This window comes from Lissotriton helveticus, chromosome 1_1 (genome assembly GCF_964261635.1).
Source record: "Lissotriton helveticus chromosome 1_1, aLisHel1.1, whole genome shotgun sequence".
NCBI classification, from domain to species: Eukaryota; Metazoa; Chordata; class Amphibia; order Caudata; family Salamandridae; genus Lissotriton; species Lissotriton helveticus.
In genome coordinates, this window is record NC_136057.1 from 697031614 (window position 1) to 697056623 (window position 25010).

At 46.0% G+C, this 25010-nt stretch overlaps 1 protein-coding gene across 1 annotated transcript in view; it reads right to left on the reverse strand.

Moving 5' to 3' along the window:
• Positions 1-25010, reverse strand: part of METTL25 (methyltransferase like 25) — a 690484-nt gene that overhangs the window by 519102 nt on the left and 146372 nt on the right. The window contains exon 2 of the mRNA XM_078674227.1: positions 3924-4088. Coding sequence (XP_078530353.1) covers positions 3924-4088 — 165 coding nt within the window. The remainder of the gene's footprint in view (positions 1-3923; positions 4089-25010) is intronic.

A 25010-nucleotide genomic window follows, 5' to 3' on the forward strand; every position in this document is an offset into this window, starting at 1 on the left:
TCAGAACCTTAAAAATGATACTCTTCTTGACAGGAAACAAATGCTCATCTTTAAGGGCAGAGGAGGCAGAATTTTGGGCTATCATAAGATTTGCAGCAAGTACTTCGGAAGGCAGCGATAGATGGCATTATCACTTTTAAAAACAAGGCACCCTTCCTTCTGGGCTACATTAGGGATTACTTATTTAACATTGAACATCGGGGCTTCCCTCCTGTTAAAGTTTATTTTGGCCAGTCTCCCTTAAGGTTTAAAGCCTGCAGCAAAGTAGGCCTCGTGCCATATTTTCCTTGTCAGCCTGGTGAATGGCACAATAGGTGCTGCAGTCCACAGATGTCGTTTTACTTTCTATACCATTGGTGTATTTTCCTTCACTATGGCCTTAGTGGAAAGTTAAATATGCCAACTGAGGATAAGCCAATTTATCATGCTTTAGTGGTCATATCACCTACATTGGGAACTGAACAACAATACTCCAGTATGCAGAGTTCATCTACCAGCAGTATTAATCCACCAAAAATACGGCCGACCATTCAAAAAAAGCATTTTCTCACAATTTGCTGAATCCAAATTGTCTGAATAAACCTTGTTTCAACTATAACAAGCATTTGCAATGCAATAGGTCTCGCAGTTATGCATGTTTGAGCTATTGGCATTGTAAATGGCTATGCCTTTCATTTTGGTTTTGGTTAATAAAACATAAATAAAAGATATTGTCATTTACAATGGCAATAGGCTAAACTTGCATAAATGCGAGACCTGTTGCATTGCAAATGCTTGTTTTTAGGACCTTTCACACTAGCCCCTTTCTCTCTCTTTACCCTGTACCTGTTACTCCACTCTTTGCAGCAAACGTGATCACCTCTACTCCCCTCTAACCTCCATCTCTCAACTTGTGTTATAATACCCAGTGCCGCTTACTTTTCTGCCCACTTCATTCCACAAGAGTAGCATATTCCCCTGACGCCATTCATCACATTGGTGATGAGATAAAGGCAAATCTGACATCACACTCTTAAATATGCTGCAGGCTACTGTAAATACTCTTATCCTATCGGCTCCTTCATTTGTCCTCTTGCCTCAATTATAATGGGCAGAACCAATTGCTGCTCGCATCTAAAAGCGCATCTGAGCGCTCACCGTGTTAATCGCCGAAGGTGTGGCCATTGGAAAGTGCCCTTCTTATTAGCTGCTCTTACTATCGCTCATGTTCGAGGCTAAATGGGCAGGACAGATTGCTCTCCGAGCAGCCTGCACCCCGCTATCCCTAGTTTGACATCTCGCGGTGGGCGTGGTCCAGACCCCTAGCCATTGGCCATAGCTACTGCCCGTCAACTACTAATTACCAATCAATATGTCCAATTGGTGCCGGGGGAGAGGCATAGACCTGTGATATCAGATTCTGCTTTCAGTCGGGGGAAATCGAAGTCAGGCTGGCTTAAAGCGGCGGTTAAATGATAAAATAGGAAATAAACCCGCCGGGGAACAGAGGGCTGGGGCCCACCCAAGCCACCAGTCGATACCGCGAACAGCAGGTGAGTGAGAGACGATATCAGCCGGCAGCCTACCAGATTGAGTTTTAATCGATTGCACAGTGAGTATCGCCACCGATACCAAAATTGAATTATGCACAATTAGTTAATCGGTTTCATTGTTTAGCAGAGTGATGAAAAGGGGGGTGGGGCTGCAAAATTGCAACCGCGAGAAGGTCACACATTAGTTGTCAACTCCTACAACAAGCTGTTGCCATTAGGCACACAGCAGCGTGTTTATTTTAGCATCGCGTTTCACTTTGTGTAAAAGCACAAAGCAAAAATGAACTCGCTGCTGCCTCGGCAGAAAAGCACCCAGTGTGCCGAGATCCCACTGTTCTCCCCGTGACCCCCTGCACTTCTGAGCTCTGTGCCTTCCGGTGTAAACAAGCCTCTATTACAGAACCACATGTAGAAGACTAATTAAAAACAGATGGCCCCTAGAAAGATAAGGAATTGCTCCATGACAGCCGTGAATCAGATGAGCCTGTCCGGATGGGCCGTCTGAAAAGGAGACAGGACAGTGACTACAAAACCCCATTTCCAATGACAGGCCACCGGTTAGCATAAACTGTGACGCCAGCCAATGGAAATGAGGGGCGGGGCTTCAAGCCTACTTCTGAAAGTCCTCATCCACAATATCGCCAGCAAGCACTGCATCGCTAGGCGAGACCTAAAAAGGGTTAAAAATAAATATTCTTTATTCTGAAATTGCAATATTTTGAATCTACATATGGGATCACAGAGTACAAGCAAGCCAAAGGTAATGAGTAGAGAAAAACAATGAGTCCTTAACCAGGCAAAAAATCTGAGGCTAGAATGATTTTGCTGATAGAACTGTACATAAAAACATAAGCTTCTTGTATGTTTGTACCAATATCAAATCTTCTGCTTTGCAACAAAAAAGCAAATAATGTTCTTTTGTTTGTAAACAGACAGCAGATCTGACAAGAAGTAAGAAAAAGGAAAACAGGTTATAAAAACTGAGCTGTTTTCCTCTTACCATCTACTGTATAGTAGCAGACTCAAGCGGTGTGGTTTTGTTACCCAAAAAGTGGGGGAAACCGGCTTCACCTGCAGAAAGGAATCTGTGTTCAGTGGTTCGTTTGGAGGAGTGATGTGCACAACTAGAAAAACTACCTTTTTCTTTAAAAAAAACATTGATGCAGCCCAACATAGCTGTATTTTCTGAGCTAAAGTTAAAAAAAGGCATTGGCAAAGCCAGAGATCTCATTTTTATTAACCAATCCAAGATGTTGGATGGCACTTGACTCGGTCAATATAAAAGAAAATGAAGGTTTCTTTTTGTGCAAAAGCGCACATTTTTTTTTTTTTTTTTTTTAAAGGACCGCAGGTGGGGAAAAGGTAACATGGAAATTAAGAGAAGAACCCAGAGCAACAGGGTGCAGAGGGACAAAAGAACAAAGAGCTGAAGAGAGAGGAGTAGAACATGCAAGATATTGAGAGAAGCAACTTAGGGATCGGGGAAAAAGCAGGCAAGGGTGAGAACAACAATTACGAGGGGGCAGGAGGAGAAGTACACAAGAGAGAATAACAAAGACCTGGGGTCGGAGAGAAGTACAAAAGAGAGAAACATGGAGTCTGGGGTGGGCATTTGGGGGGAGCACATGGAAGGGAGAAGAGAGCTGAAACACACGCACTCTCATGGAGTGCTTAACTAAAATGAAAAAAGGTCCCTAAAAGTGAGCAGTAGAAAGATGGAAGACTGCCAATCAGAGAGATCGTAACAAGGCTTTGCTCCAGGGGACAGCAAACATAAGATGGACAAGCTGGGACACAGAAACCAATTGAATTAGAAGTTAGAAAATGAGAATGACAATAAACACAAGCGATGGTACGCAATGGGCGTTCTTTAAGCATCTGTACATTTTTGGTAAGCTCACAATAAGTCATTTGCAACTAGGTAGCGTGTGCGTCCTGGTGTGCTTGAGCTAAAAATACCAGAAGGAGAAGATGCATTGTTAGAATTAAAACACACACCTCTCTTACATTCTCAAACAAATTACCATAATTAACTTATCCGGACTTCTTGACTTAAGAAGAAACATGTGCACTTGAGCAGTATATTCATCTCAAGATTAGATATTTGAAATTAAAGGGGCGGGTGATTTACATAATTTATTTTCAGCAAGAAAAATGTGCTATTTAAAAAATGTGGGAAAAGGGCTAATTAATTTTAATAACTGATACTCATAATAAATTAGAAACACTTGGATGCCAATGGGTACCTACTGTTACCATACAGTGTTAGATCAGTTTGCAATTCTAATTAAAATTCTTTCCAAGGAGCCACCCAAAAATTACATCTTTTCTGAAGCAACAAACTAGAAACTTAAAATCATACATGTGTTTAAATTAAAATGACAAACGCACCATAGTTGCCATGTTCCTTTTCATTCAGAAATCCTAGCAGATGACCTAATGGCGTGCACACTCCAAGGTAAGGCAGAGAATGATGCTTTGCAGCCTCTAGGAAGGACTCCAGATCTAAAAGTCTGTGAGACGCTTTGCAGAAAATCTGCGACAGTTCATTTTCATCTGCAGATGGAAAATAAGACAGACAAAAGGGTGATTGGCTGAATCAGAATTATTTTCAACATGTCAATGATGAGGTCAATATGCATGTTTAGTATTATATTTTTAGTATTAAATGTCACATGCATAATAGTAATAGCAGACAACTTAATAGAGTGCATTCAATTGGTGCAGATAACATTTTAATTTTATCTGACCCAATTGCACATATTTAATCATCCATGGATGGACCTACAAGTTACATACATATATCTACAGCAGACCCACGGGCGCATACAGCTACCTGGATGAGTGGTAGGAGGATTGGTGAGTGAAGTGAGATATTTTGTAACTGTGTGTATCTTCAAAGTAAATTTTGTAAAATGGGAATTTTTATAAAAATTAAATGTCCTGAAGGGCGATATAGTATTGACTGAATATCCAAAGCAGCTACTGCAGCAATGAAACCAACAGTATCAATCTCTCAGAACTGGTATTCTTTAAACTGCACTAACCAGAGAACCTTTATGTGTTATCCTCTAAAACCTCTCTAAATTCCATGTTGCGGAGGAAAGGATTATACTCAAACCTTCTTTCATTCCCTTTCCAGCAGCTTCAACTAACAAGACATAAAACTATCTCTCCATGATGCACATGGTCAACACACAGTCCACCAATAGGAATTCTAGGATAGCCACAAAGGTAGGCTCTCCCTAGAAGACTTCCTCTTTCTTTTCTTGCTTCCAGCTGTTAAGTGCACATTGATTTATTTCTCATGTTTTGAGCGATTTATTGTGTGAATATTGCTTTTGCGATGCTATTATGTTAATGCCTTGTTGTTTTCTGCTTTTGTGCGGCGAGTAGCCTCACTGCATGTTTACTATGGGCCCGCTGGAGCGTTGTCATTGCTCCGCTCGCACGCCCTTTCTAGAATACAGGAGCGCGTTGGTGCGGTGCGTACCGGAGTTGCCTTGAGGGCACAAGTGTCAGTGCATCTCGCTGGTCCATGTGGGACCGCTGCTGTAATTTTCAGGCAACTAGTGCTCTGACACGCCGCTCCCCCAGTATCAGCAAATCTCAAGCCAACTGGAAGTCGGACGCCCATCAAGTCATGGGTGTGCACATAAATAATTTCTCAGCCTGATGCCCACATGCAGCAGGTCTGTATTCTTATTGAAACACCAATGCGGCAAAATGTCCACATTCCCTTTTGGCAGGGAGGGCAGGTCAAGGGGTCCAGACACCTGAGCAAGGCAGGGTGAGCCACCCCAGGGCAGCGGCCCGTTGTTTTCACATGTTCAGTGTGTACAAACTATTAACACTTGACTTGCCAAAAATGTAGGCCTCAAGCTGCCAAAAGACACAAGCGCTCACCGCAAATACAGTAATTGCTATTCACTTAGTGATTGCAAGCGTCAGACTGCTGAAAGTGCTGAAACGCCTAGTAGAGGGCTCTAGAACTTCTGGTTCTACACCTTTTTAATTGTGGTCTTTGCCCTAAGCATATTAGTCATACCACTTTGGTGCCATGGAGGAGGACTACACAGAGGAAGAGTCTCTGCAAGTCCTGCCCCCGGATGATGAATTTTGTGAAGCTGTAGAAGCTTCTATGCACCAAGCAGTGGTGGCAGCCATGAGCCCCTTGGAGTGCCGCATTATGGAAATGGCCTACACTTGCCAGAATTCCCCGTCCCATCCAGCACTCATGCCTTCCACGAAGGATGTCCCTAAGCGCAAAGGAGACTCTGGAATAGACTTGGGGATCTTCGAGCTCCAGAAGAAGGCTTTCCTGGCCCAGCCAGATGCAGGGGTGTATGACACCCTATTGGACGTGACTGATGTATCCACCCCACAAGGACTTGAGGCAGAGGAGGACGACTACCCAGGGAACTCAAACGACGAGGCCGGCCCCTCCAGGCTGTAGCGCCCTACCCAGGGACTTGCCCATGAGGGGCCAGAGAACGACCCAGAGGACCCCTCTGACCTGTTGGTCCCTGCAAACCTGTTACACCCACACTCCACAGTTTGCCCCTTCCAAAAACGTTTCTACGTTTTTTTACCTGGCACCTCTGTGAACCCAGAGAGAAGAAGCTTAGAGCCTGCCTCTGAGCGGAATGTCCTCGCCCCACCCTACTGTGTAAGGTGGCGGTAACTTTGGAAATCGACCGAAGTATTCCCACTTTCCTCCAAAAATATATTAGGGACCCAAAGAAGGGCATTGATCGCTCCTGGAGATCTTACCAGGATAAATTGTTAGATATTTCAGGCCCTATTACAAAGACCTAGAACTGACGATAAAAGTCAAGGCATAAGGCACTCCCCTTTCCCCAGAAAGAATCTCTAGTTGAGCATAGCACGTGATCATTTTTCTCAGAAATGCTAATTGCGCTCTCTCAACTGAGAGGTGTTGCTCCCTTCTCTTGAAGGTGGATCCCAAATTAGAAGACCTGGTTACTACAATGTTAGTGAGGTGGCTCAGGACGGGCTCTTCGTAGGCCCGTTCATCAAGGAGCTGAGCACATTTGTGGCCACGTTTACCACCTAGGATAAAGCGCAGGCATCAATAAAGAAGATTTGTCATCCTCACATTTTTGTTCAGGCCAGACGTGCCAGAGTGCGCTTAGCCAGCCGGTTCTCCACCCAAGGCCCTCAGTGAGGATTCAAGAGGTCCCAAGACACATCGAAGCAGGGAGAATTCTTCCAGATGCAAAGGGGCCACAACAGCGGTGGTGGTTGAGGTGCCTCAGAGAGCAATTCCATGCCACAGCAGGTGAGACTTTCCCCTTCTAAGGATGAGTGGCAGGTTGGCATAGTTCGAACACAATTGGGGAAGAATTACTTCAGACGCATGGATCCTTCAGACCATTAAAGGTTTTCATATAGAGTTATACGGATCACCGAACCAAGAATCCTGACCTCCTCCACTAGTTTTTGCAGTAGACTAAGTCCCCTTGATAGATCGAGAGGTGATGGACATACTGCAAAAATGCCGGATTGTCCACTCCTGCCTCCACCCCAGGGACTTCCTCAGAAACATTTTTCTAGTGGACAAGATGGATGGTGGTCAACATCTGGTAATAAATCTCAGAGAATTAAACCACTGGTTGGTTTACCACCATTTCACGATAGAGGGAATCCATCTTCTGCGAGATCTCCTACGACTGGAAGGTGCGCTTGGAAGGACACACCTGGTGGTCCAAATGTTTGCCCCGCACACCCATTTCTTTCCTAGAGCTCAGGTGGAAAGACCAAGTGTACGAGTTCACCACCCTTCGCCTCTATCCTTGGCTCCCTGGTGTTTCACCAAGGTCCTCAAACTGGTTGTGGGGACCTTAAGGGTGACCAGCTGAACTCCTCGTGAAGCGGTTGCTCCTGCCCACCTCCCGACCTACAAGCGCCACTGTGGTATCGTAGCGCTGACTATCCACTGGCATTATCTTTTCTAATTGGCATTTTCATTCACTCCTGATTAAGCGCCCAATTCCCAGCGTAGCGCTCCGCATTTGCGTAGTTAATTGCAGATATTGTGTCCTACGTGTATTGCGCTGTTACTGCAGTTGACCATTTCAGGCTTTATAATATTATTTGCTGACCTGTGTGCATAGCGCTGCTGTTTTGAGTCCTCGCATTTGTTGATGTGTATTTACTTTGCCCTCGCATAGCGTCCTGTTGTTGTTTGTGAGCCCTCCATTTTGTTGTGCCTGCAGCCCGTCCCTCCCCCTTCGCTAACGCCTCCCAGCTCACCCTCCCACCCACGAAGCACTAGAAACTACTCGGCTGAGGAGCCCCTGTGACCAGCTGAACTCCTCGTGAAGCGGTTGCTCCTGCCCACCTCCCGACCTACAAGCGCCACTGTGGTATCGTAGCGCTGACTATCCACTGGCATTATCTTTTCTAATTGGCATTTTCATTCACTCCTGATTAAGCGCCCAATTCCCAGCGTAGCGCTCCGCATTTGCGTAGTTAATTGCAGATATTGTGTCCTACGTGTATTGCGCTGTTACTGCAGTTGACCATTTCAGGCTTTATAATATTATTTGCTGACCTGTGTGCATAGCGCTGCTGTTTTGAGTCCTCGCATTTGTTGATGTGTATTTACTTTGCCCTCGCATAGCGTCCTGTTGTTGTTTGTGAGCCCTCCATTTTGTTGTGCCTGCAGCCCGTCCCTCCCCCTTCGCTAACGCCTCCCAGCTCACCCTCCCACGCTCCGCCCCCCTCAATCTCCCAACTTATGTCAGTAGGACCTACGCGCAGCGTTCACGCGCAGCGCTCGCGCCCTAGTTGCGCCGAAGGCGCGCCAAAGGTAAGCCCGTCTGCGCCCGTCCGCGCCTGGACCGCGCCCAGCGCCCGTCCCCCTGCTCTATGCCGCTCCCAACTCCCCAGAGTAACTTATGATGCCGCTACTCTCCTCGCCCTCAACGCCGGACGCACCCCTCCTTGCTGCGCAGCTACCCCAGGACGTACCCACGGCCCATTCTCCTGCCTCTCCTGTAAGTTCAACTGCTTCAGGACCCTCACCAAACACACCTCCTCCACCCACAGCTCCGAACCCAACGACTTGAAATGCATCCTACTGAACACCTGCTCGGTCCACAGACATGCAACCGAACTCTGGGACCTAATCGACACTGCGTCACCTGACATCGCCTTCCTCACTGAAACATGGATGAATGCATCCTCTGCCCCCGACATCGCCATAGCCATACCGGACACTTACAAGATCATTCGAAAAGACCGCACTGATCAAACTGGAGGAGGCATCGCCATCGTCCATAGAAACACCATCAAAATTACAACCAGCTCTGACGACAGTCTTGCAACCGCCGAACACCTCCACTTTCAGATCCACACCGACCCCAGGACCACACTTAGAGGAACCCTCATTTACAGGCCCCCAGGCACCCGATCTCAATTCAGCGACGACATCACTGACTTCGTCAGCCCGCACGCCCTCGCCTCAGAGAACTACATTCTTCTAGGAGACCTCAACTACCACCTTGACAACATTCTCGACAACAACACCACCACCCTTCTGGACAACCTGTCCAATCTCGGACTCAAACAACTTGTTGACACCCCCACTCACACAGCCGGACACTCGCTCGATCCTATCTTCACCTCCAGCAAGCACATCTCCTTCGATCACACTACAGATCTCCACTGGACGGATCACAGCTGTGTTCACTTCAGCTACAAAACAACCCTGACCCACAACCGTCCACAACCCATTCCCCGAAGAAAATGGAACAAAATCACCACCGACCAACTCCTCACATCACTCAGCCAAAATACTCCCACCCTAGCAACGGACCCAGACCAAGCAGCCACCAACCTCAGGCAATGGATCACCCACAGTGCTGACGAACTAGCACCCCTGAAAAAACACCAGTTGAAATCATCCAGCAAAAAGGCTCCCTGGTTCAATGATGACCTTAAAAAATCCAAGAAGACATGCCGCACCCTGGAGAAGAATTGGAGAAAAGAACCAACCTCAGACAACATGGCCTCCCTCAAGACTGCCACCCGCAAACACCACCAACTGATTCGATCCGCCAAGAAATCAGCATTTAAGGACCGTCTCGACAACAATTCTCATAACAGCAAGGAACTCTTCAATATCGTCAAAGAATTCACCAACCCTCCCGCAGCATCCAACGACATCACTAACTCCCAAGACCTCTGTGATGCGTTATCCTTCTTCTACAACAAAATTGCCGACATCCACAACAGCTTCAAGAATACTCCCAATGAACAACTCACCCCACCCCCTTCAAATCCCACCCTTCCAACTAACTACCTTAACTCCTGGAACCCATTCACCATTGAAGACACCATTCGCCTCATGAACTCAATCCACTCTGGCTCACCTTCTGACCCCTGTCCCCACTACATCTTCAACAAAGCTGACTCCATCATCGCTCCCCAACTCCGCGATGTCATTAACTGCTCCTTCAACTCCGCCACCTTTACAGAAATATGGAAACACGCCGAACTCAGCGCCCTTTTGAAAAAACCAACAGCAGACCCCTCAGAACTGAAAAACTACCGACCCATTTCCCTCCTCCCTTTCCCGGCCAAAGTCATCGAGAAAGCCGTCAATAGCCAACTCGCAGCTTTCCTTGAATCCAACAACTCCCTGGATCCCTCACAGAACGGCTTTCGAGCCAAACACAGCACCGAAACCGCCCTCATTGCGGCGACCGACGACATCCGAGCACTCCTGGACAACGGTGAAACAGTGGCCCTCATTCTACTCGACCTCTCCGCCGCCTTCGACACTGTCTGTCATAACACCCTAATACAACGCCTCAACAACATCGGCATTCAAGGAAAAGCCTTGGACTGGATCATCTCGTTCCTAGCCGGGAGAACCCAGAGAGTCCGACTTCCCCCTTTTTACTCAAAGCCCACCGAAGTCATCTGCGGCGTACCTCAAGGCTCCTCACTCAGTCCCACCCTCTTCAACGTCTACACGAGTCCCCTCGCCTCCATCGCACGTCAACACAACCTCAACATCATCTCCTACGCCGACGACACCCAGCTGATCCTCTCCCTCACCAAAGACCCCAACACCGCCAAAAACAACCAGACAAAACGGAAGTGCTCATCCTAGGATCCTCCCCCTCAGCTTGGGACGACTCCTGGTGGCCTTCCGCTTTGGGATCAGCGCCCACACCCACGGACCATGCACGCAACCTTGGCTTCATTCTAGACTCCTCGCTCTCAATGTCCAGACAAGTCAACGCCGTATCATCCTCCTGCTTCAACGTCCTTCGCATTCTCAAAAAGATCTTCCGCTGGATCCCCCTCGAAACAAGAAAAACTGTCACCCATGCACTGGTCACGAGTCGACTGGACTATGGCAACACACTCTACGCCGGAATTACAACAAAATTGCAGAAAAAGCTCCAGCGCATCCAAAACGCATCAGCGAGACTCATATTAGACATCCCGCGCCAAGAGCACATCACCGGTCACTTAAAAAACCTCCACTGGCTTCCCGTCAACAAAAGAATTACTTTCCGCCTTCTTACCCACGCACACAAGGCCCTTTATAATCTAGGACCCGAATGCCTCAACACCCGACTGTCCTTCTACTATCCCACCCGCCAACTAAGATCATCCAATCAAGCCCTCGCCGCAGTCCCGCGCATCCGAAAAACCACCATGGGTGGCAGATCCTTCTCCTTCCTGGCTGCCAAGACCTGGAACTCACTCCCCACTCACCTCCGCCTTACTCAGAATCACATCACCTTCAGAAAAGAACTGAAAACATGGCTATTCGACAAACAGTGAACCCCTCCCTCTAGCGCCTTGAGACCCTCTGGGTGAGTAGTGCGCTTTATAAATGCCTGAACTTGAACTTAAGGGAAAGGGGCTTCCACCTCATCATTTATCTCAATTACCTCCTCCTTTCGGGTCAGTATCCGTCGAGGATGTCACAGCAGTTACAAGTGGTGGTTGATCTGCTTCTGGGCCTAGGGTTTGTGATCAATGCCAAGAAGTCACTCTTGGTACTGTCCAAACAGAAAACCTTCCTCAGGCTCGTCATTGACTTAGAAACACAGACTTTGAGCCTTCCTTCCCGGAAAGTGATCAAAATCTGCAAAGAGCTGAAAAGGATGCTGGCACATTCCACCACTTCGTTAAGGCAGGCAGCTCGGATGCTAGCACTTCTGTCTACATATATACAGGCCTTCGTCCCGGGGCCACTCCATTACAGAGCCCTGCAATGCCTCAAAGTGTTCTACCTTCTTTGGGGGCTGCAATGCTTGGGCCAGATAGCCCTAATGGATGAGAGTGGAGATGAGATGATGGCTGGATAATATGGAGGCATGGAATGCGCAGGCTACCTTCGGCTACCTTCGGCTAAGATCTGGACATCGTGATAGAATCCAATGCCAGCATGTCCGGGTGGAGAGCTCGATGTGGCGACTCCTTTATCGAATGAAAATGATCTGCAGACAAGCATCACCTTCACATCAACTGCCTGGAACTGATGGCGGGTCCTTTGCCATTTAATGTTGGACAAAGAGCAAAGTTTCAAGCAATGATAAAGGGACTCAAAGCGCAGGCCCGCAGGCAGAAGGCGATGGTCATGGTGTTCACGTTTTAAAGGAGATAGTGCAGTTTTTAGTACTACTGGAACTTTTCTGGGATTCTCCAATCCTTCTACCTCTTGATCAGACTATTCTGAGGGATCCCCAAGACAATCCCCACCCTCTGGTCTTGCAAGGTAGCATGCCTCTCATGGCACAGTGGATTTCAGGCTTTGCTGGAGAATACCAGGCCTATCGAATGAGGCTGAAGGATTACTGGCAGCAGCATGGGCTGCCAGTACAAAAAAGCATTATGGATCGGCATGGCCCAAAAGTGTTAGTTAGTGTGTACGGAAAACCAGAACCCCATGGGGTGCAAGGTGGTTGCCATCATGAACTTCTTGGCCTCTTTAGCATCTCAAGGTTTGGCATAATGGACCATCAGCTCCTATAGATCAGCTATGCTATTTTTGCTGGGTATGTGTCGGTTCAAGGAGCTCCTGTGGGTGAACATCAGTTGGTATGCAAATTAATGTGGGGGATTCATTTGACGTTCTTTCCAGAACCCAGATACTCAACCTTATGGGATGTTAATAAGGTCCTTCAGTTATTCCACTCTTGGCAGCCTGTAAATATTTGTCTTGCAAGGAATTTTCGGAGAAGCTAGCCATGCTACTGTGCCTGGTCCAACTCAAAGTAGTGTCCTAACAAGACTTCGATACGTTTCCAAAGTTGTGTGTGGTCCATTGTCTCAAGGTGTACGAGAGCATGACAGAGGCGTTTCATCCTCCAGGGGAACGTCTCAGGAAGCCTTTCAAAGCAGTTACTCCTCCTACCATAGCCCGCTGGATCAGGTGGGTCATGCAAGAGGCAGGCATCGACTTCTCGCAATTTGGCGTCCATTAGAAAAGCAATGGCTTCTAAAGATTTCGCCCTTGGCGCTGGTCTGGAAGACATTGTAAATGCAGCAGACTGGTCTTCAGACTCCATATTCAAAAGATTCTACTTTTAGCCAGTTGCTGATATGGCATCATTGATGGTGGGCAAGCTTTGAACAAGCATAATCGTCGCCTTCGGTCCGGACACAGAATGAAACATTTGCTAGTAATCATGAAGGAAAGTTTCAGTTCTATGAAGGACATGGAGAGGAGCATTATTACCGCCCCAAGCTTCCTGAGATCCTTGTCCCAACCCCGTGAATTTGCAAATTGAAGAGCCCTACTTTGCTTTACGCAGTAGTATGCTATAAGTATCAGTTTCTTTTTTTCTCTAGTAGTATATGTGATAGCAGTTGTGCATTTTCTTTTGTGTATATACTGCCATTGTCTCATCTTCCTTTAGAGTATTTACAGTTTGTCGATGCATGAATAGTCCGATAAATCTGTGCCTCTCGTTTGCATTGGATCGGCCGAGTTCAGATTAATTCGTACTTCCTCTGGCTTCTTTCAGGTTCCGATAATTCCAAAACAGAGTAATGGAAATTCGTGGATTGGCAGGTCGCAATAAAGAAAGAGGAAGTCTTCCAGGAAGAGCCTGCCTTCGTGGATATCCTGGACTGCCTATTGGTTGACTGCGCATTGACCGCTACCATATGCCTCATGGGAGAGACAGTTTTTTGTCTTGTTAGTTGAAGCTGCTGGAAAGTGAATAAAAGAAAGTTTGAGGATAATCCTCACCTTGGGGTCCTCTATAGAATTGAAACTTTCCTTCATGATTACTAGCAAATTTTACATTTTGATGAGCTGAGATATTAAATATCAATTGTATTTAGTAATCCCTCACATATGTACGTACTTCAACAAAGTGCTGCATGGCCTAGGCCCAACACCACAATACATGCAACTTCTATACATAGATGGCGATTTACGGACATTAGAAGCTAACCTTTGCAAAGTTCATACAACCAGGTGCTCTTACGGACAGCTTGAAAGTATGTCTTCTTCATAAGGTAAAGTAAGCATCGCTTAAAAACGTCAGGAATAAAAATGCCCAACCCCCTGATATGGTTCAGAAAACATGGTGATAATTAATGTCTTTTTAAATCAAGGCTATGTTTGACACATGCAACAATGAGCTCCCAGCTAACCCATGCTTGCAGCTATTTTAGCAGTTATTGTTCTTGATATTTGGAGTATAAAATTCTGATTCCTTCACAATAGCATATACTTAAGTTAAACGGGTCTTCGAGATATCAGCAAATCTTTTTTACAATGTTGCCATCTATGAAAAAGTTGAAAGGTAGAAAATATATATTGATTGACTGCATGGGCTTGCTCTAGCACCTTATTATATGCCATTAATATTTATCATTAATTTAAAGGGTTTGTTGATTAGAACATGCAGATTGTAACAAACAGTGTGTTAAAACACAAAATCAAAAACTTGCTTTGCTCTCAGAAAGTAGGAGAATATGTGGATTAAGCCAAAGGTTTCCAAACTGTGCGCCGTGGCTCCCTGGGGAGCCGACAAACCTAGCATTTTAATGCATTTGATGTTTAAGGGTCTGTTGGCTTCAGTTAAGCTACTTAGACTTAAACGCATGATGTAGATGATTTGCAAGTGACATGCCTAAAGCTGTAAACATAGTGCTTAATTGATGGCATGTCAAGGGAGATGACCTCCATATTTCACTGAATCCCCACGTTCCAACACTCTCAAAGTACACGAAAGATGCCTGATTTATTTTGTTAGACTCGTTAATAGTTTTGTTTTTTTCCAAATGCATTTTACACCAATGCAAGTTATCAGGAAAGTGCAGTTGTCTTGTCTATTAAACACATTAAGTATTATTAAGTACTGACACTTGTACTTGAACCATAGGTACTACCAGTACACATTTCTTTCAGTACACACAATTTTCCCGACAGGCCTGCTCTCTCCTTGAGCCACAGGGAAGTAAAACAGCATATATGGCATAATGTCAACATTTGGAAGCAAGAAAGAGGGATGTTTAAAAAAAACTTATTTGGCTTGCATTGATTTGGAGGCAATTTTAGGGAGGAGAGAGCAAAGATAAAGCTGTATGTGGTTTAAAAATCATGAGTCACAGTGCTGAGACAGGTTTGTTAGCACGTATGACATGGGTAGAAATTGAAGAGCATGCAAATATTCTTCAAACGCAGAAACTCTTTGGCAATGGGGCCTACATGCATAGAGGTGCTATCTAGCACTGTAAGTGGGATAAAAAAGTTTGAAAGGGTACTCTAAAAAAGGAATGGGCAAAGAAGTGTAACTAGGAATATTTTATTAGAGGACCTGCTATAGTAATACAAAACACCCTGCGTATATGATTATAATACTTTCATCAGCTTCATCCCAATTATTTTCAGGGAGAAAAATGTAAGTACTCCTGAGGCCGAGCTGAGGTCCAAAAAAAGTGGTGGGGAGCCACAGGCAATGGCCAATGGGTCAAGGGAAAAAAGTTTGGGAACCACTGAAGCCATACCTTGGTTGATGCCAAGCAGTTATGCTGCTTTCTATAAGGATATAATCTTGTTCTTCACAAATTGTGTGACTTGGAGATTTTGGGGGTGGGATACACTACAATAAAACATATAAGCTGAATTTCTAATGCCTAAAAGTACCCCCTCACTTACCAGAGGCGGCTCTTCGAGGGATTGTTGGGGGGCAGTGGGGTGGGGCGGGGGAGTGGCAGGATGGGGGTAGTAAACTCCGGCATATGGCTGAACCGAGGTTTGTACATAAATAAATAAATAAAACGAATTACATTGCGCGCGCTGCAACCCAATCGGCAATGCTGGTTGCGCAATGGAATTAGTTTTATTTATTTTGTTTTGTACTTACCTAGGTTCAGCCGTATGCCAGCGTTTACTATCCCCACCCTGCCCCTACCCCGTCCATCCCACTGCCCTGCAGCACTCCCTCGAGGAGCTGCCACTGTCGCTTACACCACTAAAAACAAGCATTTACAATGCAATGGTTTTGCCTTTGTTAAAGTTAGAGCTATTGGCATTGCTCTTGACATTATTTTTATTTTATTTATGTTTTGTTTTAACATAAATATATGGCATTGTAATTTACAATGCCACTAGCTTTATCTCTCGCAAATGACAGACAAAAACACCCACACAATGCCCTTCCACACACACAGCCACACAGAGCCCCCCACACACACAGCCCCCCACACACACAGCCACACTAAGCCCCCCCACACACAGCCACACAAAGCCCCCCACACACACAGCCACACAAAGCCCCCCACACACACAGCCACACAAAGCCCCCCACACACACAGCCACACAAAGCCCCCCACACACACCCACACAGAGCACTCTACACACACTTACACAGCACAAGCAGGCAACAGGGGCACACGGAGGCACAAGCAGGCAACAGGGTCACGAAAACGGAGGCACAAGCAGGCAACAGGGTCACGAAAACGGAGGCACAAGCAGGCGACAGGGGCACGAAAACGGAGGCACAAGCAGGCAACAGGGGCACGAAAAAGGAGGCACAAGCAGGCGACAAGGGCACGAAAACTGAGGCACAAGCAGGCAACAGGGGCACACGGAGGCACAAGCAGGCAACAGGGGCACGAAAACGGAGGCAAGCAGGCAACAGGGGCACACAGAGGCACAAGCAGGCAACAGGGGCACAAGCAGGCAACAGGGGCACAAGCAAGCAACAGGGGCACACGGAGGCCACTGCAGGCAGGACACTACCGGGCTGTGCCTTGGGACTGAGGACGCCGTGAAAATGGGGCATGTTATAGCGCCATAATTCTGTGAGTACTGACCCCCCTCCTTAAGGTGTGGAGCTCTCGGCACTGACCACTCGGCCACTGGTGGGCGTCATCACTGTACCAGCCCTCTCTTGGAAACTGGGAGCCCCGGCTCGTGCTGCTCTGCGGGGACAGGGTAGGTGGACAAATTCTGTCCGTGCAGCGAACGAGGGTGCGGCGGGCCTGCTGTTGCCCGGATCCTCCTGCTGAATACTGTGAGGAGCGAGGGAGCTCCGAGTGACCAGCCCGACACTACCTCACAAAGACTGAGGGCGGAGGAAGGTGCGGTAGTGGGAGCTGTAAGAGCGACATACACCCGACTCTCCAGGACCCCCTGAATGCGCCGCCGTGCACATCGGTCGGCTCACCGGCCCCCCACGCAGCAAGGGTCATACACGGATGCACGCTTTTGAGGGGTGCTGTGTGCTCGTCCCTGCCGCTGCCTCATGGTGTTTGCGGACGACATACACCCCATTCCACAACAGGGCCACCAGGGGAGGGGGCGAGAGAGAAGGAGGGAGAATCAGCGGGAGGGAACGGACAGACGGAGAGCGGGATGGGGGGTGCCGGGGCAGGAACGGACACACGGAGAGCGGGAGGAGGGGTGCACCCAAAAACCAACAAGAGAACGATGACATTTGCTACCACACTCCTCCATACATGATGTGACATCAGCATGCACCCTGGCCTTTTCGACAGTTCACCACTCATACCCTTACTTATTGCTATAGTCATCCACAAAGAACACAACTCACTGCATACCCTTCCTCTTCTTAGTAAAACCCATGGTGACCTGACAGTAGCTAATAATTGCACAGTTTTGCATGACCACAGATTGTCCCTAACAGTATCTACAACTTTAGCTCTGCACTGGTAGGCACTCTGCACACATCCCACTAAAACTTTGTTAAACATTGTTCATGACATTAAAGGTAAATGAACCTAATTTTCTATCAGAATAACACCAGATGTACCTTCTTTGTTAAATATCTCTAGAAAGAACCAAACAGCATTCTCTGTGATCACTTGATCCACAAATGTCACTTCCACTCACTTGTGATAAATGATTGATCATAGCTACTGTCTAGTTTCAATGACAGACCTAAATGTAGAAAGTAAAAAAAAAAGAGAACCAGCACCCACTGACTGCCACACACTTTCAAGGCATATAATAGAACCTTCAGCTGGAGAGATAATCACTAAATATTTATGAGTCGACCTTTCCATCCCATCCCTGACACCAAAAGCCATTCTTAATAATTATTTTGACCAAATTATCATCCAAATAACTATATCAACATGACCCCTCCGGTGTCACAAATGAAGTGAGATGTTTCGAATCCTGGTGTAACTCAATTAATGTATGCTGCAGACATATCTAAAATTGTAAAAACTGAAATAACTTTCAATGTAGCTAGCATCTCATTGATATGCTGAAGCAGTTGACAATCCTCCAAATTTTGCGATTAAGATTGCGTAGATCCACACATAGACGCAAAGATTTACCTGCTTCAAGTGCCAACATAATTTGAGATAACTCCCCCTCTTCTATGGGCTCAATAACAGACATGGAACACAATTTGTCAAGTTCTTCCTTCAATTCTTGTCTAGGACAGAGAGGCACTGTTACAAATGGGGTTTCTGGTTCGCTAGGGCATGCACCGAAGCCAGGCAGAAACCACCACTCTAGTCAGGGCAAAGGAGGTACAAGCTGAAGATAACCCCTGCTCACCCCCTTCGTAGCTTGACCAGAGCAGTCAGGCTTTTCCTAAAGTCAATGTGTAAAGCAGTTGAGCAACACACTCATACATCAGCGACACACTAGGCACACCACAAAAGAAACTCCACACAAGGTAATATGAATTATCCATAAAAACACGTTAGAACACAATCACATATATATACTGTGCCACCAGGCTCTTGTCATGACTTCACAGGTAGTACATAAATCAGTGTGCCAATCAGGCAGGTGTCATAACTTTACATACATCACAAGACCAATCGGGCCACTGTCATGACCATTACAGTTAGGGATAGTCAATAACTATTTGTAGAAACTGTACTTAGTATAAAGCATTAGGCATAAGCATCACATAAGTCGCACATCACTTTGTCTCAGAGGAGGCCATAGGACCATAAGTCCCCCAGAAACATTTGTGCCCCCTAATGATATCCAGCACCAACATTTAGTCGTGCACCACAGCCCACTTGTAGCAGTGCAAACACCAATACATGAACATCCCAATCAGCACAACACCTGCGCTTTCCTTTGGGTACTTGGTGTCCTTTGTACAGGCTTCCGGGCCAGACACCCAACTACACCAGAAAATGCAGCAGTCCTCGTCCCCGGGGGCCTCCGTTGAGGTTTCACCCCGTTTTGGAGCACAACACCACAAGTAAGGGGTGCAACACACCCTGCCTTAACGCCAAAAATCTGGAGACCCCAATGTAGGCGAAATACCACGGGTAGAGGTGTCCCATGCTCTGCCCACGTTGACCGGGGACCTCCCTTCATGCCAAGGACTGGTCCCATGAGCGCATTGCATGGGGCTCATCAGCCTGAAGCTCAGTCTCACTTACCATTCCCTGGGGGCTGAGCGAGTGTAGGTTGCAGCCGCCCGCTGGTCCGGTCTCCTCACATTCTGCTGCAGGCCGCCTGGTGCGGCTGGGAGGCTCCTGCCATCGTTCACAATGCACGCACCCAGGGCTGCTATCCAGCTAGGGGGTCCATGTCGAAAGCGGCTGAATGGAGCCCGCAAGGCTCCGGTCTCTACTGTGTGTGTCTGGGCCCTACCCCCAACAAGGCTGAGGAAACCCACGGAGCACTCTTCCTCACAGGAGCCCCGCCAAGGACCAGGCTTCCACAGCCTGACTTCCAGTTGGCGTCACGGCTGCTCTCATCATGAGGAAGTAAGAGCCCACTTCTCAGGCTTAGAAGTTTATAGTTAGAAGCGCCCTACCCGTGCTGTACTAAGCAGGGGCGCACATCTTTGGGCCATAGGTTTTTTCAGTGCTTTCCCAGCGCACTATGATATGGGAAAAATGCCACATGAGCCCCACATCTGGGCTCACCTACACCGGCCACAAAAATCCTGGTTTCAGCACCTAGACACCGCAACGGCTTATAGTTTTGTAAAAGAGGCTGAGCTAAGAAAACACACCGCCAGCGGCCCGGGACCCGTGAGCAGCATCGGAGCGGCCGCGCTAGGATTGGCTCGCTCAGGGAGGCTCGTCTGAGAAGGACGCGCTGCCATTGGTCCACCGCCAGGGTCTACACGAAGGAGCTGCGCTCCTATTGGCCTAGGACCGGAGAGGCGTGCGGCGTCATCAGGGGCTCGTCCCGAGAGCCGCGCACGGATTGGACGCGCGCCTGTGCCCCTCGAGAAGAGGCGCTGCTGCCGGGGGAAGTCCTCCTGCCAGCCCCTGGGACCTCGCGTGACTGCTGCCTACCCCGCGTGTGGCGAACTCGTCACCAGAGATCCCCGACTGTTGTGGGGGCATAACGAGGAGCAAGGGGAAGGTGACCGGAAGCGCTGAGAGCGCAGGAGAGACGTGGCGGAAAAGCACTCACGCAAGCAGGAAGGCGGGTGCCGGCAATGCCGGAACAGATTCGGGGGCGTTCCCGGCTTTCGGCTGACGTCGCGTGACGTCGGCAAAAGCCAAAGAATCTCGGGAACGCCCCCGAATCTGGTCCGGCATTGACGGACAGGCCCCTCGTCCAATGGCTAGGCTCCATTTATGGAGCCAGCCAATGAATGACGAGGGCCGACCCAAACCCACACTACAGTTCTCATCAGGTTTTCGCCTGCGCGAAAAAGATGCGCAGAGCGCATCTTTTCGCCAGGCAAAACCTAAAAAGTTGAGTGTGGGGCGTTTCATTTAAGAAACAGTTTATCTTAATATCAAATTCTATTTGTCAAGTTAAATGATACATAGAAAAAAGATGCCATTTTAAAAATGTTAGCAAAATCCTTTTGAATTTAGGTTAGAATCTATCTTTGAAATTTTAGCTGAATTCTGTGCAGATTTTTTCAGGGGGGGCAAAGTTTCAGGAACGTGTTCCACAAGGTGATTTGTCCCATTATTATTACAGAACAATGTTTTACTCCCTCGTGGAGCACAATCTGCTGGGAAAATCTTTACATGAAGATATAGGTCCACATCAGAACAGGGTTTGTTTGTGATCTGTAGTTGTTGAGAAACTTATATTAGAAAAACAAGAAACAAAGGGTTAAAAATTGAACCATCTGTAGCTACAGAATCGAGAATCGATGTACATTTTTAAACATGCATTCAAACCTGACAGGCAAGGAGGTTTGTATAATTCTCAGATTAGCAACCCTGGTTCGAAAATTGCAAAGAACCTGATTGGCCTAAAGTTAAAGGGATGTTCGCTGCAACTCCTTTTAGATTGCTTTTGAACTGCAAAAACAGGTTGCAGAATTGTGTTCTACAAAACAAATGGAGGATTGGAAGGGACAATGGACCCATACTTATCCAAATCAGTTGTAAAATATCCCCTTATTCTAACCTTAAAAAATGTTTACATTTTAGAGATTGAAAATCTCTGAAATTGTTACATTATGATTATGTTCACAAGACAACTATTATTAACAGAAGCTGAAAATGTGGGTGTGTTCGGCGGTGACTAGGAGAGGTGTTTATTATCTTAACCATAATGTGCCCTTTTTACTGTATTTATTTATTTAATGTTTTTGCAATGCATCAGTTACTTTTGGCCTATCAACATATTCTGAATGTGTTTATGATTTTCCTTGACACGCATCACTGTGCGGTTTTTTTTTTTAAATGTCTAGCACATTTTGCATCTCTTTGGCACCAAGCCTGACTGAATAACTTGACTTTGAAGTAAAGGTTGGCTTCGTCCCCCACCTCAATTTTGTGCCAGCAGAGAAGTTTGTTTTTGTATCTAGTTTAGTCTCTTTACATTTATTAACTGTCCTGGCACGTTACAGCATTGCACGTATTTCGGGACTCTGTACAACTCATGAGACTTTCATATTGCCAGGAAAAGACATCTAAAACGTTGTTTTCCCCCGCATTATACATTACACATACAGGAAGAATTAGATATTCCGAAAGAACACAATAATCACTTCTACACGTCGGTTTGGAAGAATAGAAAAACATCTAAGATACAAATATGTGTTGGCCACAATAATAATGTCTCGTCATAATGGGTTAAAGATGGGTTAGAGCTTTCCGTTCAAACGCCTCAACAATGAGGAATGATGTCACACCCTTGAAATATTTTGCATAATGCAATGGAATAACACCACTTCATGAAATATGGATTTCGATCCACGATAAGTATAGAAAAAATAAATTCTTCTCTAATATGAAATCGTAATTGTAACGTAACTGGTGCTCATGTAAAGCGCTCTGATACCTTGGGGTCTAGTTTGCGCTACATAAAACTCCACACCAAAAAAAGAATCATGGGGGAGAGTGACATTTTTGTGCCACAACTTTATGGTTCTAGTGACATTGCGAACAGAATCTTCAAGCCAGTTATATTTCTCTAACTAGTCTCTGCTTTCTTTGTTAAAATGTGTGCACACACTCTTGGAAACCAGAGAATAGTATGTAGCAAATGGCGAACATAGTCAGCGTGGTTGTAAGTGATTTTATAGAAAAACGATTTCATGGAATACCATTACTGAGAAACCAATTTATCTAAACTGTTTAATAGGTATTTTCAGAATTAATGGCATTTACCATTTCGTAGAAACCAATTAATAGAAAGTATTTTTGGTCGAAATTGGCTTTTGAATGCATATTTATCATGTGTAAATGCAATGGTTGCATTTTCAGAAACATTTTTGCTGACCCCTCACAACTTCTAAACACCATCGATCCCTGTCCCCTAAAGCCCCTCACCACACCTAAACACTCATCCCTGAAGTCCTTTCTACCTCACAAATCCACAATCCCTGAACCATAAAATCACTCACTTCCTCAACCCTTCCATTCCTGAACCCTAGAACTCCTTTCTAAGCCTAAACCTCATCAATCCCATACCCCTTAAAACATCTCAGCACACCCAACACCACCCTTCTTCGAACTTTAAAAACCCTCATCACCTTTAACACCAGCCATCCATGTCCCGTAATAACACATCACCCTAAACTACTCATTTCTGAACCCTAAAAACCCATTCAACATCTAAACTCCACTTATCTTTGAATCCTTAAAACCCCTAACCACCCTAAACTCCACCTCATCCTAAACCCTAAAAACTCTTCACCACCCCAGCCGCTACCCATAATTGAAACGTAAAAATCCTCACCAGCCCTAAACTCCACCATCGAAGAACCCTGAAACCTGAAAACATCTGACACACCTAAACACCTCATTCGTGAACGCTAAAAAGCCCTCTTGACCCCTGCACTCCACCCTTATCTGAACCCTAAAAGCCCAATTATATGCCCTTACGCCAATTATTCCTGACCTCTAAGAACCCCCTCATAACCATAAGCATGAGCAATCGCTGAGATGACAAACTCCACAGTAATCCTAGACTCCACCCAAGTTTAATGTCATTTTGATTTAAAATGATCTTTCTTTTAATAGGCAAAATGTTTCCTTTAATTTTTGATTTTTTGGTATTTCCTTAAAATTGTTTTCCATGATTTGGTTTCCTCCAGTGTGGTTTCTATGTTTTAGTTTTTCTATGAATTCACCCACCACCATCAGTGTTCTGAACCTTCTACCATCTATAGATACCTTAATGACATCGAAAAATGGTGAAAACGTAAAAACAAAGGTCGTATAGATTTACTTAGCAGTTGTCTGTGGGGAGCAGTGCTTGAACAGTCAAAAATCGTGCTTCCAGGAAGCAACCAAACACTAATGGGCAGGTCACTGTTGCAAGTCGCTGCTTTAATAATGGATGTAACAAAAAGTATGCTGTTTAATTAAAATAAGAGCATTCACCACCAAACAGAGAGGATTAGCCGGCACCCTCACTTGATCACACTTCAGGTTCCGTTCTCAGCCATGTCACATTCCAAGTGATATATCCTATGACATTACTTGATTCCACTTGGTACATTGCAGGGATAAGACATGACACATACTCTACCCTATAAAAATGAACATAAATAAGCAAAACCACAATCAAAAGAAGGAACATAGCAAGAAAAAGGAAAATGGGGAAAACATTATAAATGAAAATAATTGATTTAATGAAACAGAAAGGGCCAATTTCAACGGAAACATCTGTAAGGAGGTAGCTTACCTGCACAACAGGGAATGCCACAGGAGCTATGGAAACATACTTGATGCTAACTGCACACATACTCTTTGCCATTCCCACTTAGAAACTTCCTGTTCACCACCTAACATCGGAACCCACTCACTCATTGGGGTCTATCAAGATCATCACAGCCAGCACTAATTTGCAGTGAACGCGCACCTGTGCATTTCACCAATCTAGACATGCTTTACACATTACCTGTATTTACCTCAACAACATTCCTAATCACTTTGGTGACCTTTAAAAACTTCAAACACTTGACATTCATGCCTCATGACCTTCCACATTGGATCATACCACAATTTGTACCTGCTCCAATATTTAGCAATCCAACCATCTAAGCTAGATTTCTTACATACATTCTCTCCTGCAATTAGCTTCTGCCATACTGGGATCAAAAAAGTCCCTGCCACATGCCCTCTCAAGCTCTCAAAAAGTGCCCCGTCGGTGTGGTTTGAATAGTTTTCGCAATACCCTTTCAATGTTATCCTGAATTGGATTTCTCTTTGTATACAACCTTTCACCAACCTATTCATACCTTCTGCCAAACAATTCACTTGAGGGGGATATTAAGCCATCTTGTACTGTATAATACCCAATTAATCGAAAAATACTTTAATTTCCTTCAACACAAACTGCACTGCATTATCTGCCATACTAGCCTTCGGAATGCCCTCACTCGCAAAAACGTCCCAGAAAAATGTCAGAACAACACCAGTTGAAATAGATCCAACACACTTAGCTATGACCCAATTATACATGTCCACAATCAACAAAATAACATTCCTCTCATACCCTTGCAATAAACTTGAAGGATCAACAAACGTGATGCACACCTTCCGCCATGACTCACGAGGCACTTCCACTGTAGACAGAGAAGTTTTGC